At 35.1% G+C, this 18,471-nt stretch overlaps 1 protein-coding gene across 8 annotated transcripts in view; it reads right to left on the bottom strand.

The window, feature by feature from the left end:
- Positions 1-18,471, bottom strand: part of LOC106877599 (putative G protein-coupled receptor CG31760) — a 1,070,704-nt gene that overhangs the window by 136,200 nt on the left and 916,033 nt on the right. For all 8 annotated transcript variants that reach the window (XR_016243082.1, XM_089357298.1, XM_089357297.1 and 5 more), the window contains one exon: positions 7,507-7,650. Coding sequence is in view for 7 of the 8 variants with exons in the window: in XM_089357298.1 (XP_089213424.1) it covers positions 7,507-7,650 (144 nt within the window). In the remaining variant the exon portion in view is untranslated. The remainder of the gene's footprint in view (positions 1-7,506; positions 7,651-18,471) is intronic.

Here is an 18,471-nt window from a genome sequence, read left to right as displayed (position 1 = left end):
GTTGTGTTATAAGGGTTTCTAATATATGCGGTTTAATGATATATCTGTTGGTACGAAATTGGCCTATTACTATTTCAAACTGAATCGGCAATCCTATTACTGAAACTAGTTACCTGGACTAGATCATTAATATTTTAAGGAATAATTTTCATTATCAGAATTCAAAGTTCCAGTTTAACGGCTGTTTGCATATTACCGATTCCCTATTCGTGGTAATTCAATACAGGAATATCCAATTTAGTATTAATAGTCATTTATATGAACCTGTGAATATTAAATGTTAACAGATAAATAAAGGTTTCCTAAGCTATCAGTTTTATCGCAATTGTCGGTTATCTCTTAGATACATTTCATCAAAGTTATCTATGAATGAATAGTTCCTTTCTATTAGGTTTAACATACAATACGTTAACACAGAAATATATTTGAAGCTCGAAATAATTACAAAACAAACGCTCTTTTTAATTAACGTCTCTTTTAAGTTCGCCACTGCATTTTCTTCCTACTAATCTCTCAAAAGAATTTTCTTACCAGTCTCTCTCTCTCTTCCGCTCACTCACTCACTCACTCACTCACTCACTCACTCACTCACTTATTCAGTCACTCAGTCACTCACTCACAAAAATACACACACACACAAACGTTCTCTCTCTTTCTGTTTGCTTCTTTCTTTCTTTCTTTCTTTCTTTCTTTCTTTCTTTCTTTCTTTCTTTCTTTCTTTCTTTCTTTCTCACCCTCTCTTTCTCTGTATGCTTGTTTCTTTCTTTCTCTCTCACCCTCTCTCACTCTCTCTTCATGATCCACACCTGTTTTACACGTTCCGGTGATCATAGCCATTCATGCCAGAGTCTGAAGATCCTTGTTTTTTCTTAGAAAATATGCAGCAGAGATTACTCCGTTGCTTTCTGCCTGTATATTTACGGTTTGATCTGCTAGTCCCTATTTTTGTGAGCATATCCTCGAAGTGCAGTGCTTGTTTAAACTTCAAGCAGTGTGAATGAGTCATATAACGTCAGTGTAAGCCCACACACCTGCGAATCTACGTGACATGTCTAGCGTGCCATCATTCCTCCGAGTTCTGTATGTCATTTATTATATGACACATGACCTGACTTGACGGCTACTAGCACCCCGTGCCAGTCGGACTTGGGAATAGGGATGAATAAAGCATAACTTCCTATTCCCTTGAACCCTCAACTCCCGAAATGGAGCCGCAGTTTCATATTTTGCTCAGGATCATCCTTTGCATTATTCTTTCCAGTATTGTCATTCCTGTTATACTTTGCTCTAGTTAACTGATAATTAGTTTGACTTAACAACTGAAAATTAAGTAAGAGGAAGGAAACAACAAAAAAGAAAACGATGGAAATTGCAAAGATTAAAATTACAAAACAAGAATAGAAAAGAATTCGCGAAAATTTATGATGAAGAAAATTTAAGAAAATCAAATGAAATAAATCATAGCAAGGAAATTAATGTTTATAAGGGTTTAGTTGAATAAATAACAGAGAACGTTTAATTTCGTTTATATTTTTAATTGATCGTATTTAAATGACGCCATTTTTACATTATATATTTTTTCTTTAGCGTTGTTACGAGGTTTGAAGATTGGCGATTAATTTGGAAGCAGTCGAAAACAGATGACGATAGTCTTGCATAATTTCAGAATCTTAAATGATTTCTCTTCTGCTTCTGTTCAAATACTCGAAGAAAACAATGAAAAAAGTCTATATTCATCATATTTTGTTTAAATTATAAGAAATTTTTTTCCATGAAACTGGAGACGGGTGAATTTCTATAACCTGCGTGGAGGAACACCGATAAATTACACAAGACCTCACATTAAACAACAACAACAACAGCACATACTCACACAAGTAGACATCCCCTATCGCCCCCGGTCCCTGAAAAAGACATACGAGTAGGCTGACTTATTAATTATTTGTCAATATAAAGATTTCGTTTGTTGATATATAAGGCAGCATTGAACGGGGTTTAATTATTTTCAATATCGTGATATGTTGATCAATTATCTTTGATGTTACTGTTGTTTAGCCCCAGGTCAGCGGTGACTTTGAGCAATGTTTCCATATTTTATTTTTAGATGATAGATTGTGAGTTAAGCGAGTTTACCTGCCATATCTGGTAGGCTTAGAGTATTCTATCTTTGCGAACACTCAGATAAACAATTGATATTGGTGTAAAACTACAAATTCGTATGGGGTGGGTATATAGTCAATTAAAAATCTACTACAGTATAACACTGGTACTTATTTTAACGATACACACTATATATATATATATATATATATATATATATATATATATATCATATAATATAATATGATATAGGACTCCTTTCGGTCATGAATGACCATACGATTGTACCTAGAAAGTTTCCCTCAGAGGTAGAAGTCCACGTGAATACTATGGACATTTTTACTCCCTTACGTTTACTCCCTCCCCTCACTTAGTGGTCATTCTAATAGCTATTTTGTCTTAATAAGGTCAATCACACAGTAATTTCCCTTTGTTTAACGGTCATTTTCATAGCATTTTTCGATGGCCAGATAACTGAAGAGATGGTGGCGTGGGTTTGTTAAGAGGGGCTTTTTGTTTAAGCAGTTTACATGAAAGTGTTCAAAATAGGTAGTAAAATAAATTTATAATTATTTTAAGTTCATCAAAAATCATGGTTGTATAGAAGGAATCATAGGGAATCATATTTAAGTATTTATACAGAATTTTAGAGGAATGACCAACCTTTCCCTCCTTCATCTTCTGTCTTGTAGTGTGTGTATGAGAAATGTTTGCTAATTTTAGAAATAGTGTGGGAGTTGGTTGGTAGTGGAGAGAATTGTGGAATCAAAAGGATTTTTTTGTTTCTCGGCTAGTCTGTAATGGTTCAGTGGTTTTTGGGATTGGTCTTGATGATGTGAGTGTGTGTGTTTGTGCGTATATATATATATATATATATATATATATATATATATATATATATATATATATGTCTATTTTCAAGCCCTCTTTCCCATATATATGCATATATGAGAAAATATTGAGCAAGTGTCTTCTACTATAGCCTCGGGCCGACTAAAACCTTGTAAGTGGATTTGATAGAAGGAAAATGAAAGAAGCTTGTCATATATATATATATCCGAGCATATTTCCTTTATTTATAAGAAACCATTAGAGCCATGTTATCAGGTCATCCCATAAGTTCTGTCAGATTTTAACTTTTTTAAAATTGAATGTAATTTAATAGTATTTAAGAATGTCTAATGGAATTAAAAATTACTTTCATGCATTTGTGTACATTTAAACTAATTAAATATTATTTTACAGAATAACAGAATTAAAATTTCTTTGATTAAAACCCTTTCTAACATGAAAGTATCCAAAGAGCATTTGAGGCACATAATGCTTTATGAGTACAAAAAAGGAAACTCTGCAGCCAAAGCGACTCGAAACATACACTCCGTTTATGGGAAGGAGTGCTTGAATGAAAGAACTCGCAGAAGATGGTTTGGAAAATTTAGAAGTGGAGATTTCAGCCTTGAAGATGAAGATCGAACAGGATGTCCAGTTGAGTTTGATGATAAGCTCCTTGAGGCATTACTTGAAGAAAATCCTGCATTATCAGTTGAAGAATTGGCAATAAAGCTTTGTTCAAACCATACAACTGTTCATCGTCATCTTCAACAACTTGGAAAGTTTCCTAATCTTGAAAAATGGGTGCCTCATGAATTGTCCGAAAGCAACCACAAGTCCCGAGTTGACATCTGCTCTTCTCTCCATTCTCGCGAACCCATTTCACCCTTTTTGGATAGACTTGTGACTGGTGACGAAAAATAGATCTTCTATCGAAATGTTAAACGTCGTAAACAGTGACTTGGTAAAAGAGAAAAAGCTCTACCACAACCGAGAAGGGAACTTCATGGGAAAAATGTTCTTCCCTCTACCTGGTAGGATTGGAAAGGAGTAATTAACTTTAAATTGTTACCACCTAATGCAACAATCAATGCTCAAGTCTACTGTCAACAATTAGAAGGTTTGAACCAAGCTTTGAAGAAAAAAAGACCCACTTTAGTGAATCGAAAAGGTGTGATGTTTCATCAGGACTATGCGTGACCCCACAAGTAAAGATCACATTGCAGAAGATCGAAGAGCTTAGTTGGGAAAAAATTCCTCATCCACCTTATTCTCCCGATTTTGCTCCTTCAGACTACTATTTGTTTCGTAGTTTACAGAATCATTTGGAGAACATAACTTTCGCAAGCCAGGAGGAGGTCGAAACTGACATTTCAGAGTTCTTCGCTTTGAAACCAAAAGAGTTTTACATTGATGGGATTAAAAAGCTTGTAAATAGATGGAAGGAAGTCATAGATAATCAGGGAAAGTACATTGATGATTAAATTTCAATTAAATATAACATTTGATCACTTATTTTTTTATTCAAAATTCGGATAGAACCTATGGGATGACTTGATAGATGCTAGGCATCTTTGAAGCTGAAATACAAGGTAGACTTTTAAAATTAACGGTAATATATGTTGAGAAAGTTTTTTGTTTTACCAGTACAATAATAAAACTAACATCACAAGTCAATCCCCAAATTATATTAACTTAAATTCTTTTCTACTATAGGCACAAGGCCTGAAATTTTTGGCGAGGAAGCCAGTCGATTAGATCGACCCCAGTACGTAACTGGTATTTAAATTATCGACCTCGAAAGGATGAAAGGCAAAGTCGACCTCGGCGGAATTTGAACTCAGAACTTAAAGACACGAAATACCGCTAAGCATTTCGCCCGGCGTGCTAACGTTTCTGCCAAGTTTTTTTTTTTTATTATCAAAACTACTTTTAGAAGAAAATTTACGTATCATAATCTCAATGGCTGATAGATACACATAACGGAGACGATAGAGGCCAATCAATATCAACTAGAAAGAATAACGTGTTTTTACTGTATGGTAAGTGATCCAAATCGAAATAGAAACTTAAGAGATGATATTCATTGAAGGGTATTTCTCACGATAATTCAGGCAACAAATTGAATAGTCTGAGCAAGTAAAGTTTTCTGAAGAACATTCGTACTGAATTTCCCTCCTTTATTATTCACTAATATTAAACACGCCATCTCTTTCTGGTAGTGGCGGTAGAAACTAAAAGAAAAAAAAAACTGTTTTGGAGAAAAGGAGTTATTAGTGTATAAAGTTAATGCCCTTCTCCAGTGCTATTTGTGACGTAACTGAAATAAAGCATCTATAAAAGGAGAGTGAAACTAGGTTATGAACTCTTATGTTGTGCTATTTGCACTGTTCAGAAAAAAAAATGTACAAAGCACGTCTTTCAACAGTACTTATTTACGACAAAGGAGATCGGATCAGCTGAAGTTATATTTTTACCGATCAAAGAGTATCTGAAGGTATAAGAACTGCCAAACTTTTCGATCGCTGGTTGCTGGCTGTCTTGTTGACTCAATTACGACTTATAGAAGGAAGTATAAGAAGTCATTACTAATACTTCCGTTTATTATTGTACAAATTTTCATGAAGCATATCACTTAGAGGAGAAAAGGAGTACCTCATATCTATTTTAAGGGCCTGTGAGACCAGAAACTTGGGCCGAATGTTTGCAACAGAAAATATTCTACTTAAGACACCTAAGAACCAAGATATGGTGTTTAAACTGGTCGATGGATTAAATCTACTACACGAAAATAGGAACATTTTCTCTGACGTGATTCTAACCAGTTTGCATCTACAAAATTCCATTCTAGGTCAACCTGAAATTGTAGTTGGAGGCCTTTTCCCAAAGTATCACATTGTAAGATCGCACCCGAACTATGCAGTTGTTAAGTGAACTTCTTATCCATACGGCCATACTCGGTAAGAAAGTTTATAGCAGTTTTGTTAAGTGGAAAATCTATGCATTGTTATAGAATCAGTTTTAATATTTTTATTAAATGCTTCGGTCATCTGTATACAAGTTTCATTTCAGGTTGTACTATCTCACGTTATAATTGCCTCGGACAAATGCCCAATCATTACATAGTCAACTCGAATCTCTGTGACCACGCAATAAATTTTTGATTTTCTCTTGAAAGATTGATATTTTTTTTATTCAGAGTTCTTTGAAAATTATGCTAGCAGTTTAATATTTTCTAAATCTCATTCTTTTACTGGTTATTCATAGTAGATACTGCCAAGAAATCACTTCGCATGAACAATCTTTTACATTCAATTTTTAAAAAAAGCTAAGAAAACTCTCAAGTTTGTGTTTTATACCATTGCATACCAAATCGCGATGTGAACTTGTCTGTCAAAATTCTGTCATCTCTTATCTGGGATGTAAATATTATATAATGTAAGTCAATAATGAATTTAGAATTCTATCTCGTATAAATATTAGTAGACGAGAAGAAACAGACGAACAGACAATCTAATTCACTACTAGAGTAACGTCTCCTTTAACGAAGATAAGTCGATTGGAATAATGATTTATTTTCAAATTAATTAATTTGACGATAAAGCGGTGCATCTGTAATATCGAAGAGAACTAGTGAAAAGCTATGTGGCCACATTACGAAAATATTAAGCTTTTATACGTGTGAAGTTATTTAATAAGCCGTAAACAAGTTTTATTATGTTTATCCCACACAAGTTAATTAAGATATGATTGTGTTGGTATGAGAAAGTTCTGTTTATAATATTTGTGTCTTAGAATCTACAGTAATTCTCTCTTTTATAAAAGACCCGGTTATACAATGAAATATGAATTGATCAGTGTTTATTTAATTAAACGCATTCAATAAAAAAAGAATTGTATCGGAGTTATTAAAGTGTACGTTCAGTTGGCCCAAGATTCGTTGTTTCACATCCCATCAACAATACTTCGCTATGCCCTTCGTAAAGATTGCCCAATATTTACATCAGTAAAATTCTTATTAAATTAATGCACCAATTAATGTTTAATTAATTAGTGTTTTGCTATCTTGTAGTATTGGGAAATAAATCCAAGATTGACCATGCGATAGAATATTTCTTGAAGTAAAGCAGAAATATATTTCAACTGCTAGCTGTTTTGGAAGCTATTTTAAGCTTTAACAATGTGATCTGTAGAATTTATGGCAACACTAATTGATGAAGAGAGGAAAGCATGATTTACTAGATAACACAATACGTTAACGGATTTCATTGGCAAATAACTCTGATGAATTCAACATAAGGGTGAAGTTGGGAATTAAGACGTATACAAGATATTGTTATAAGATAATACTATTATATATCTCTAAGCTACAATTCACACACACACACACACACACACACACACACACACACACACACACACACACACACACACACACACACACACACACACACACACACACACACACACACACACACACACACATACACACACACTTTTATATTATATATAATGTATATGATATATAGTAATAGGATATAATAATATATAAGAAATTGTAAGTAATATACTTACTCTCTTTGCCTTTTCGTATTCGTGTTCTACGTCAGTGCCGAAGAAATATCTATGTTCTGCTGTAACATTGGGGAAGTAGAAAGAATCTTTGCAAACACATCGGTAAGAACCTCTTCGAAAACCGAGTCCTCTGATGGGAATACACTAGGCAGAATAGAAAAAGTCACTATAAGACATACAGCGTAACTTTAGGATATTACATATACATGAGTAGGTAAAAAATTATGCGCACTCTTCCTTCTGTAATTTATTAACAAAAATAAAAAAAACAAAAAAGCAGTGGTTCAACAATTACACCATTTTCGATACACTTCTTTTAGTGGTCCACAAGCTTGCTTATTCCAGTGGAGAAGGTTTTCGGCAGGTTGCGCATCCATTTGCTCAACGCTTCCTGTACTTCTTCGTCTGTAGCAAATCGACGACCGTGTAAAGGATGCTCGGGCGCTGTCCAAAGAGGGTGAAAGCGGAAGGAGCAAGATCTGGATGGACTTTATGCAGGCTATTCCAGCAACTCGAAACCCAGTTTTTCAGTAGTTTCAACAGTGTGGGTGACTGTATGTGGAATGCATTGCCCTGCAACAACACTTGTTTTAACAATAGACCTCGGCGTTTGGTGCAAATTGATGGTTTCAGTTTGTTGCTCAGTAGTTCACTGTAGCCTACACTGGTGATTGAATTTTATTCTCGCTGGCGTCTCCGGGTGTTTCCACTCCATACTCTGCTTTTTGAATCCTGGTTCGATGTGATGGACCCAGATTTCATTTCCTGTGACTACTCTAAAACGCTTCGCTTTCATCATTGTTGTGGTCGAGTAAGCGGTGTGTTGGCATCAGTATCGATCTCGCAAAGACTTTACGGAAGCAAAGCTTGCCGTGGATGATTTCTAATCGACTAGTTTTCAGAGAACATGGCACTTCATTGTTGGCTACTCGCCGATTCGCCAGAAACATCACTCGAACTTGTTGAATCTTCATGTTAGTGATGGAAGTTGATAGACGTCTTGCTCTCTCTTTGTGCTTTAGGCTTGTGTTCCAGATATGCTATGTCGATGGCCATGTCTGGAACGTCTTTGCGTATAGTCTGCTCGATCAAAGATAACTGAAGGTAAGGAACAACAATGAGAATAATTTCTACTGATATATATATATATGACACGAATGTCACAAAATGTTTTTTTTATAATACCCGTCTATAAATGAATTTCTACATACGAATTCTCTCTTCCGAAGAAGGCAATTGTAAAAAATAATACAAACTCAAAACAATGTAAAACACATAATGTTCTTATATAATATCTTCTTTAAAAAGAACTTAATATAAGATTTGCTTAGCGAGTCGGGTGGAACACGAGTTTTTCAATTTCATTAACTCCCAGTAGAAACTACTATAGCCGTTGGCGTGTGAAGTAATTCCAGTTTTGAATAGAAACTCAGTCGCAGTTTCGTGTCATCGTCAACATTTCACACTCTATAATATCTAAAGCTGAAATAGAAAATATATATTTTATCATTTAGGCAGAAATACTTCTAGAAAAGGCTCTGCTTCTCTCTCTCTACCACTTTCTGTCTCTCTCTCCCTCCTCTTTATATATATATATATATATATATATATATATAAATGGAACAAAAACGCAATAGAAGACAATAAAAACATTCGGATACATAGACGATACAAAGGCGGACAAGAGAAACAACAATATAGAAGGACAGGCAAAAAAGACGGGTCATTCGTGGCCTTCTTTCTTCAGTCAAGTACCAGACGTCACGACCATTTCGGGCAGTTAGACTTGAGCTGGTTCGATCTGGTTGCCCCACAAAAGTCTAAGCTTAGAACATTAGACCCCTTTGTAAGAAAGCTAGCGAATGTGTACGACAACGAAGACAAAAAACGGAGAACATGATACACAATTGCGAATACAAACAGCAAGAAATAGCAACAAGTGTCTTCGACTGAGAACGAATCAAATTGAGCTGGCGTGTATGAAGTGAAAACCTAAAGGCAGGAACATAGGATATGGACATAAGAGGTGTTGGCGGTCGGTGGTCAGGCCAAGAAAGAAAGATCATGGCTGATCGGACACCGATCACGTGGAAGGAGAAGGGATGGGTAGAGGGCAGCGGGATTAAAGGATCAGAAAAAACCAGAGACAAGAAAGGTACAGGGGAGATAAACGAGTAGGAAATAGTGGGAGTTAAAAAAAGAGAGGACCAAGAAATGTGAGATGGGGACCAAAAGATAGAGTAAGAGTCGTACAAAATTTAGATACATAGCTACTCTTAGGTGAGCACAAGTGTGTACGTACGCCGCTATATGTATATATAAATATAAAAATGAAACAAAAACACAATAGAGGATAATAAAAACATTCGGACAGATAGACGATACAAAGGCGGACAAGAGAAACAACGATTAGAAGGACAGGAAACTAAGAATATACAAGAAACAATATTTCGAGGGAAATACTAATACATCTAAGGATGTAGTCAATATTTTTTGAAATATTTTGTTTCCTCGGGATATGGAATAATATTTCTATAGAAATATAAACATTTCTGAAGGAGTAAACATTCACATGAGTGCATTAGAGATGTATACACATACCTAAGGTCGTGTACTACCCACTCAATGACTTTCGGGGGACGATAAACAAAGTTGGAATGTAAAGGAGAAAAAACTATTCATAGTTACTTTAAATGTAATGAGAAAAGGATAAAAACTATTTTTGTATCCAGTAATTCGAACTACGGTGTCTGAAAACGTATGTAAATTTATCTCAGATGAATTCAAATGTGAAGCTACTATGTTGTTTAATGAGTATCTTCTCAAGCCAGGGGCTTCAGCAACGAAATGCTCAACAACCTTAAAGCCAAAGTAAACATATTTTTTTTCTCTAATCACAAGAATCCATAAGATTGTTCGTTGTCTAAAGTTTTCTAGTTGTTATTCAAAGCAAATCTATCTATTGCACATAACTTTTACCAGCCGAAGAATTGAACTTAATGCCACCACTTCTGTGGCATTTACTAACTGCGGGATTCATTTAGAGCTTAATGAACAAGCTCAACCCTTAATCAATACTTAAGTTCCTTGGCTACGTAAATAAATAAATGATGGCGACAAAATACAAAATACCAATCCGTCGAGTATTATATGGTACCATATACACTTAGCTATCTACCGCCTGTCATGCATAGTTTGCATTATTCATACTTAGCCCTATTATATATTCTGCGTTTCGAGCATCACAGAAGTAAATATAAGTTTCTGAAAGGCCGAAATTGTATGCAGTTTCCTCTCCAAGTTGAAACCATTTCTTCAGCTTTATCTTGGTAATTTTGTTCACACAAGGACATTTATTGGTCTGAATTCCCATCTTCCATACTCTAAAATATAATTGGTATCTGCTGAGTCGAGAAAGAAACCAACGATTTTAAAGCTTCATTTAGAGATTCGCCAATAAGCAAATTTGTAAATTGGCACATGAAATTCTATATGTTTAACAATGTTTCACACAAACATTCTCTGCCTTTTTTCGTCACTGATTGATCCGGTTTCACCTGGTTAGAGACTGTCATGTCGAATTTCTGTCATTCTGCGAGCAGCTTTAGAAAAAACTCCTTTGTAGTTATCTGTTCATTACTATGAAACGAAAACCATTTTTCCCTTTAAGAAATATATTCTCAAGGGCCACACTTTATCGAAAGTTTATTTCAAGATAGAAATAAAAAGAAAATAAAGACAGCTTTCAAATAGTTTTAATTTTCCAGAAAATTTCTACGTAAATCACTGCAATTCCCCAAACATATAACAATTGATAAATAAAATTCTGAAACTCTTATAGCATAGTTTATGCGGAAAAATCAGGACAACACAAACAAGAACGGTTTTAATTAAAAAGTTTTTGCTCAAACACAACGAAACAACGTTATGGAAGACGAAAGTGAAACCTTATGATTGGCTGGGTGAGATGATAACATAATTTTCATTCTAAAGTGCTTGTCTAAAGTTTGGAATGTTAAATGTAGAAATAAAGTGATGAGCAAGGATCGAAGTCTAGATTTGTCTGCTACTCAAGGGTTTACGGTGGTATGGTACTGATGTGCTGATGAGGAAACTTGCTGTACATACATACATACATACATACATACATATAGTTTTAATATATACACATATATACATACATACGTACATACATATATTGTGGATACAATGAACAACTCATTATAAAAAATGAAAAAAGAACACAGGAGGGACACGGTGTGACTGTGTGTATGTGTAAAAATGCATAAATACATACATGTATATATATATATATATATATATATATATATATATATATATATATATATATATATATATATATATATATATATATATATGTATGTATGTATGTGTGTGTGTGTGTGTGTGTGTGTGTGTGTGTGTGTGTGTGTGTGTGAACCAAATAAGGTTAAAAAATTGATTAAGGTTGTTCATCGTTTTCTCAGTCTCAGACAAATGGCTAAAATTTTCCCTGTTTATAATTATACCATATGCTACATAAGCTATGCATGGCCATCCCCCCATAAGATGTCCGGTTCTCCTGAATATACTTGGAAGTTGTCGATCAGATAGCCATGTTCGATCTGTTGTAAGAATAACGAGTGGAAGGGAAATGGCGTGTCATTTGGTCGGTTGTGAAGGTGTCCAGAAATCTGGGAATTCTAAGGCTTACGATCGTTCTTTCGAACGTCGTTTGCATTCAGCTCCTACTTTAAAACAAATGTCTGAAAAAGTTGCTTTTAATTTACAGCCGTAATAAGCGACGTGGTGGCAAAATGTCTTTGTTGACTTACCTTTCACCCTTTTGGGGTCTATAAAATAAGTACTGGGGCCAAAGTAATCGACTGATCCCCGCCCACAATATGGCTGGCTTTGTGCAAAATTTGAAACCATAGAATAGCCATTAAAAAAGATAAAACCCTCCGAAAAGACTATACGAGATAATTAAGCAGAGGTGTAGAGAGATATTTACAGAGAGAGAGAGAGAGAGAGAGGGGGAGAAAGAGGGTGAGAGGTGGGAGGGGGAGGAGGGGGTGGGGTGAGGAGGGGGTGGGGGTGGGTGGGGTGAGGAGGGGGTGGGGGTGGGTGAGAGAGCTAATGTAGAAGTCTATGAAAGAAGATAAAATACTGAGTCGAGGAGGAAAAAAGGAAATGTAGAGTTAAATTGATAGTTTTTTGATAAAATGTTTTAGCAGTTAATTAGAATTAATTGTGACATCAGCAATCATAATTGCTTAAAAATATGATAATCTTTATTAGAAAGAAGGATTTAAAACTGGAAAAAAGCTCTCCGTAAGAGAAAGTGAAAAGTAGTAGCTACCAACTGAAGAAAATAATTTTGGAAGAACATTGAGCGGAAGACAGCATTAATATTTCTTAGATTTAGTTTTAGTTGATTTGCATATAATTCTTTCAGCGTTGTATTGAGTAAGACAATGTAGATTAATGGAATAACAGTGAAAGGGGAAAATGGTAGCGAGTGAAATACAATGTCCAATGGTTATTATTGACAGGATTTTAAAAGTATGTGCTGAAATGCTACCAACACCAACTTTACTTTTTAGCCATCTGGGTTTGATGAATAAAATACTATTGATACACTATAATCGATATTACCAATTATATTCCTTCTCTGTAAATATGTAACCATTTGGCAGTGCACACACACACACACACACACACACACACACACACACACACACACACACACACACACACATACACGGGGTGGGTGGGTGTTGTGGAAAATTTGTAAGCGGGCAAAATTAGTAATTTATGATTTCTCGTTGTTTTCACCTTGCCTGTTTGAAACCATTACATTGCAAGTATCATTTGTATAGTTGAATTATCTTTGGAAGTAAAAATTGGTCAGCATAGTTTTTGTTGAAGTTGAGAGAGTATGAAGTATAGACAGGTGGCAGATCCTCTTTTTTTCAAGAAAATTTTCCTCAGTTTTAACCCGATTGTAATTGAGGTTGCTAATTAATATTCTTTTCTCTGTTGGATTCTAAGTCAATTTTACCCACACTAATGTCTAATTTGATAATTTCAGTTTTCAAAAAGTGATGACTAAACTGGTGATGACTAATTTCACTAATTTCTTCTCTTCAGCTGCATGGCGCATAGGTATTGATATACCTATGCGCCAGATTGTAACCTTTTCAATGATAACTCTTCAAACTGCGATGGACGCTTGATTTTGAAATTTCTATCTCACGGTTTGCTTTTGGTACAGGTTTTCCAAAACTCTAGCATATACAGTTTCAGTAGACTTTCTTGCTTTGTGGAGCTCGTCGATATCCGCGGTCTTCTGGAATGTTTCTTGTGGACATTCTGAACAGTTCCATCCGCTTTAAACTCATTTCTAATTCGAATGTCGGTAAGTCGCGCAGGTGGATCTGTTAGAAAGTCACTCTTCATTGTTTGCGTTTGTTTTCAAACTTCCTGAGGCCGTTGGATACAAATTTCCTTTTTTCAAAACTCAGTTATTTCCCATGAGTTAGATCTAAAAAGATATGACAACTGAGTTATCAGGTATTAAAGTGTGCATGTCTTTTACTTATAGCTTCGAGCCGACCAAAGCCTTGTGAATGGATTTGGTAGATGGAACGTGAAAGAGGCGCTTCGTATGTATATATATATATATATGGGAGAATATACAAATAATAACAACAGACGAGGACAGGTGGTGTAAATAACAAAAGTATATATTAGTATGACGCTCGGGAATACGGAAAGTCTTTATATATATATATATATATATATATATATATATATATATATATATATATATATATTTATATATATATATATATATATATATATATATATATATATATATATATATATATATGTGTGTGTGTGTGTGTGTGTGTGTGTGTGTGTGTGTGTGTGTGTGAGTGTGTGTGAGTGTGTGTGTATGTGTGTCTTTGTGTCTGTGTTTGTTCTCCCTTCACCGCTTGACAACCGGTGTTGGTGTGTTTACGCACTCGTAATTTAACAGTTCGGCAAAAAGAGACCGATAGAATAAGTACCAAGCTTTAAAATAAATCCTCGGGTCGATTTGCTCGACTAAATAAGCCCTTCAAGGCTGAATATGAAAGAATAATGTCAGAGTGGTGAAATTTTGCATTCATTAATTTCAACTCTTCTTGTTAATAACTACATTGTTTCTTTCCAGGTAAACTGACACCTGACTGTTCAAAGAATATTTAAATGTAACTAGTAGCAACTTCTCTTGAAAGTGGACAAAATATGTCATCGTGGTTTTATCAAGTACCTACAGAAAAAGAGTTTAGCCCCTAAAGATGTTAATGCTGACTTGGTTCATATATTGACGGATGACGCGTCAGCTTTATCAACAGTGCAAAAGTGGGCAGCTGAATTTACGAAGGATAGGGAGAGTCTTGTAGGCGACCCAAGATTTGGACGTCTTGCAACTGCCGCCACCAAGGAAAATGTTGACCGTGTCCACACATGATGATGGATGACAGATGATTGACTATGTTATCAGGTTTCTTCCGGGTGGGTGCCACGTTTTCTGACATTTTATAAAAAGCACACCAGGCCGATCACATCACGTGAAAATTTAACATTATTTGAGGCAGATCAGCTGGTTTCCTAGAACGGGTCATGATGAGTGTTGAGTTCATTTCTTTGAACGACAGACATACTATGCAATGGAAACCCCTTCCGCAACTGCTCCAAAGAAGGCCAAAGGCATTTCGTCTTCATGGAAGGTGATGACATCAAATTTTGGGGATGCAACAGGCATTGTGTTTATTGACTATTTTCAAAAGGGCTACACCATCAATGGAGATACTACACCCACTTGCAGAGGCAGTCACGAAAGGTTGTCACGACCAAATGCTCAGGAAAACTGAGGAAAAGGGGGTCTCGTTTCATCAGGACAATACTCTAGCAGAGAAGTCCTTGGTTTTGATGGATGCTGTGCGTGATTGTGGCTTTAAACGGTTTGATCACCTTCCCTGTTCTCCTGATTTGACCCCGTCTGATTATCATCTAGTCCCCAACAGGAAACGATACTTGGCTGGGAAGCAGTATCACAGTGATAATGATGTCATATTTACTGTTGCTACCTGTCACTTTAAAAGTCTTTTTGAACAGTCAGCTATCAGTTTACAGGGAAAAATAGAATGCAGTTGTTAATAAGATGAGTTGAAATTAATGCATGCAAAATTTAACAGTTCTAGCATCACGCCTTTATAGTCAGCCTATGAACTTTTCAGCCCAGCATCGTACACACACACATACACACACACAGACGCACACGCACGCACACGGACGCATGCACGCACACATACATACGTAACACATACAGAGACAGACACAGACACACACAAACACACAAACACACAAACACACAAACACATACACACACCAGTCAACCCTTTCCTTCATCTCTCGCACATACAACTAAGACCTACTTGCAGATGCTTACTTCTCTCCCTCTTTCCTTTGACGTATGGTCGACATTTTGCTCAACTTCGAAGACTTCCCCCAAAACTCTTCTACTAGAAACCATATAACCAATCCAGTTCTAATATGCAGACTCGTTGGAACAGCATTCAAATACCAACGCGAAACGTTCATGTTTTCCTTTTTAAACAGCTTTAAACATTGATTTTATTTTGCTTAAATATAATGTATTTTTATTCCCTTGGGTTCGTTCCGTCAACACAGTTCCATGACTGGATCCCCGAGGTCAGGATTTTATAGTAAACAATCCACAAATTGCTTGTTGATATGTAGTTCATTGAAATTCGCATATGAGTTCCTTCTACCTTAACTGCATTTGAGAAAGCAAATATTGTTTTATAATCTACTGCAATTCACAATTGCACAGAAGATGACATTAATAAGAAAGGTAAATCTATAACATTTTATTGAGCTGCTTTAACAATTGAGATTTGGACAATTGTTAACATCTGTGAAGGCCATTCCCAATTTTGGAGAGAATTAAACGTACTTTTGTTTGAGAAATTAAAAGGAACACTTACTATTTCATTCAACGTATTGTTATGATTTTGTACGGATCGTTTTCGTTGATTTAGATAAAATAATCTTTTGGTGTAAAAGACTGTTTCTTATCACAGCATATGAACTTTTCTTTACTTCATATAATTTGATATATTTTAAAATGATGCGCTGTAGTTGTCCCCGCGCTTGTAAAGAAAAATACATGAATTAACAACTAAAATGTCCTGCTATAACGAAATTATATAATTTATAACATGAATCAAGTTTCATAGATTTGAATAACATTTTTCTTATTCTGTGTATTTGTATTAATATTTTACTTTGAATTATTTGAAAAATTTTGTGGCAATTTGCCATTAATACAAAGGTTATATATTTCATATTCTGTAAACATCAATTTTGTAAGTTTCTTCTCAAATATGTTTCAGAGAACTGCTTGTCGAGATAGTAAAATATATTTGTGCAGTTTCTAAACTGAATCTTTCTTTCCACACTTATTTCAGTGTGAGAAATGCTAAAGCAATCTATATTGTATCAAGAGTATTCTTTGTATTATCTATTTACTATAAATTCAAAGTGCGAAGAATTTTCTAATAACATTATAGCATTCTTCCTAAAGCAAATCTTTCATAATTCTATGAGTGATCTTACAAATTCACTTTGTTTGATTGCTTCCAACTCGCATGTTAATATAAGTGCAATAAAACCTGTCATTTGACATATTAACACATTATATATAACTATATTTCACCACCACTTGAGACAAAAAGAATAGCAATTATTATTATAATATATCTATCTTACCTAACATAACTTTTTGAGTGTAGGTACAATCAGTTAATTAACGGAGAGAAGTTTTACGAGGTATTTAGGTACATTTCTTTACGTTCTACGTTCAAATTATACTGGAACCAAGGCTAGAACTATCTGAATGTTTAGCACTTAGTAATCAAATGTTTAAATTTCTCAATTTGAAGTTGAAAACCCCAGCAGTAAGATCATTCCTGTAAATGGAAGGATCTCTTCTGGAATTTCTTTCTATTTGCAATTGCAGGCGAAAGTAGTGAAAAGTTCTGAGCAGTCAAAATAGCGAGCGTATGCCATTGCATGTTGCGGTTCTTTGTGCGTGGTTTGAGAACTACGAGTAAAAGAATACAAATATAATGAAGCTTTCCTCCAGATACATCATTACTAATGGTGTCTTGTAAGTATAAGTAAGAATCTGTCCTCACCTCTTTTCATGAATTTTAATGTAACAAAATGTCTCAGATTGTATTTAGGAAACAAGATCCACTGACAGAAGAAATATCTATCTATCTATCTATCTATCTATCTATCTATCTATCTATCTATCTATCTATCTATCTGTCTGTCTGTCTGTCTGTCTGTCTGTTTGTCTGTTCATATATGTTTCATTAATTTTGTGTCTGTATTTGGTTTGTGGGATTCTTGATGTGAAATCGTGTACTAAAATAATTTTACTTCCGTAGGGTAATTATGCCAATACACGCACTATTCCCCCCCTTCCATTATTATTATTCGCCAAAAGCGGCAAGCTGGTAGGATCGTTAGCATGCCAGGCAAAATGCATAGTTGCATTTCGTCCGTTTTTACGTTCTTAGTTCAAATTAGGATGGGGCGATTTTGCCTTTCATCCTTTCGGTGTCTATGAAATAAATACCAGTTAATCAATTCATCTCCTCCCCCAAAATTTCAGGCCTTGTATCTGTAGTAGAAAAGATTATTATTATTCGTCAGCTGGTTAACCATTTAACCACTTTGCTAATCTAATTTTAGCTAATCCTTCTAATTAGCTAATCGTTTGGTCAATCAATCAATCAGCTACGTTCATCAACATCCTTTCGCCGCTGTTCACGACATCGTCAATGACATTCCCTCTGTACCCAAGGTTTGTCTATTGTC

The sequence above is a fragment of the Octopus bimaculoides genome, chromosome 9, assembly GCF_046866305.1.
Source record: "Octopus bimaculoides isolate indiv1 chromosome 9, ASM4686630v1, whole genome shotgun sequence".
In the NCBI taxonomy this organism is placed as follows: Eukaryota; Metazoa; Mollusca; class Cephalopoda; order Octopoda; family Octopodidae; genus Octopus; species Octopus bimaculoides.
Note: the sequence above shows the minus strand (reverse complement) of the source record. Positions and strands in the feature narration are given on the sequence as shown.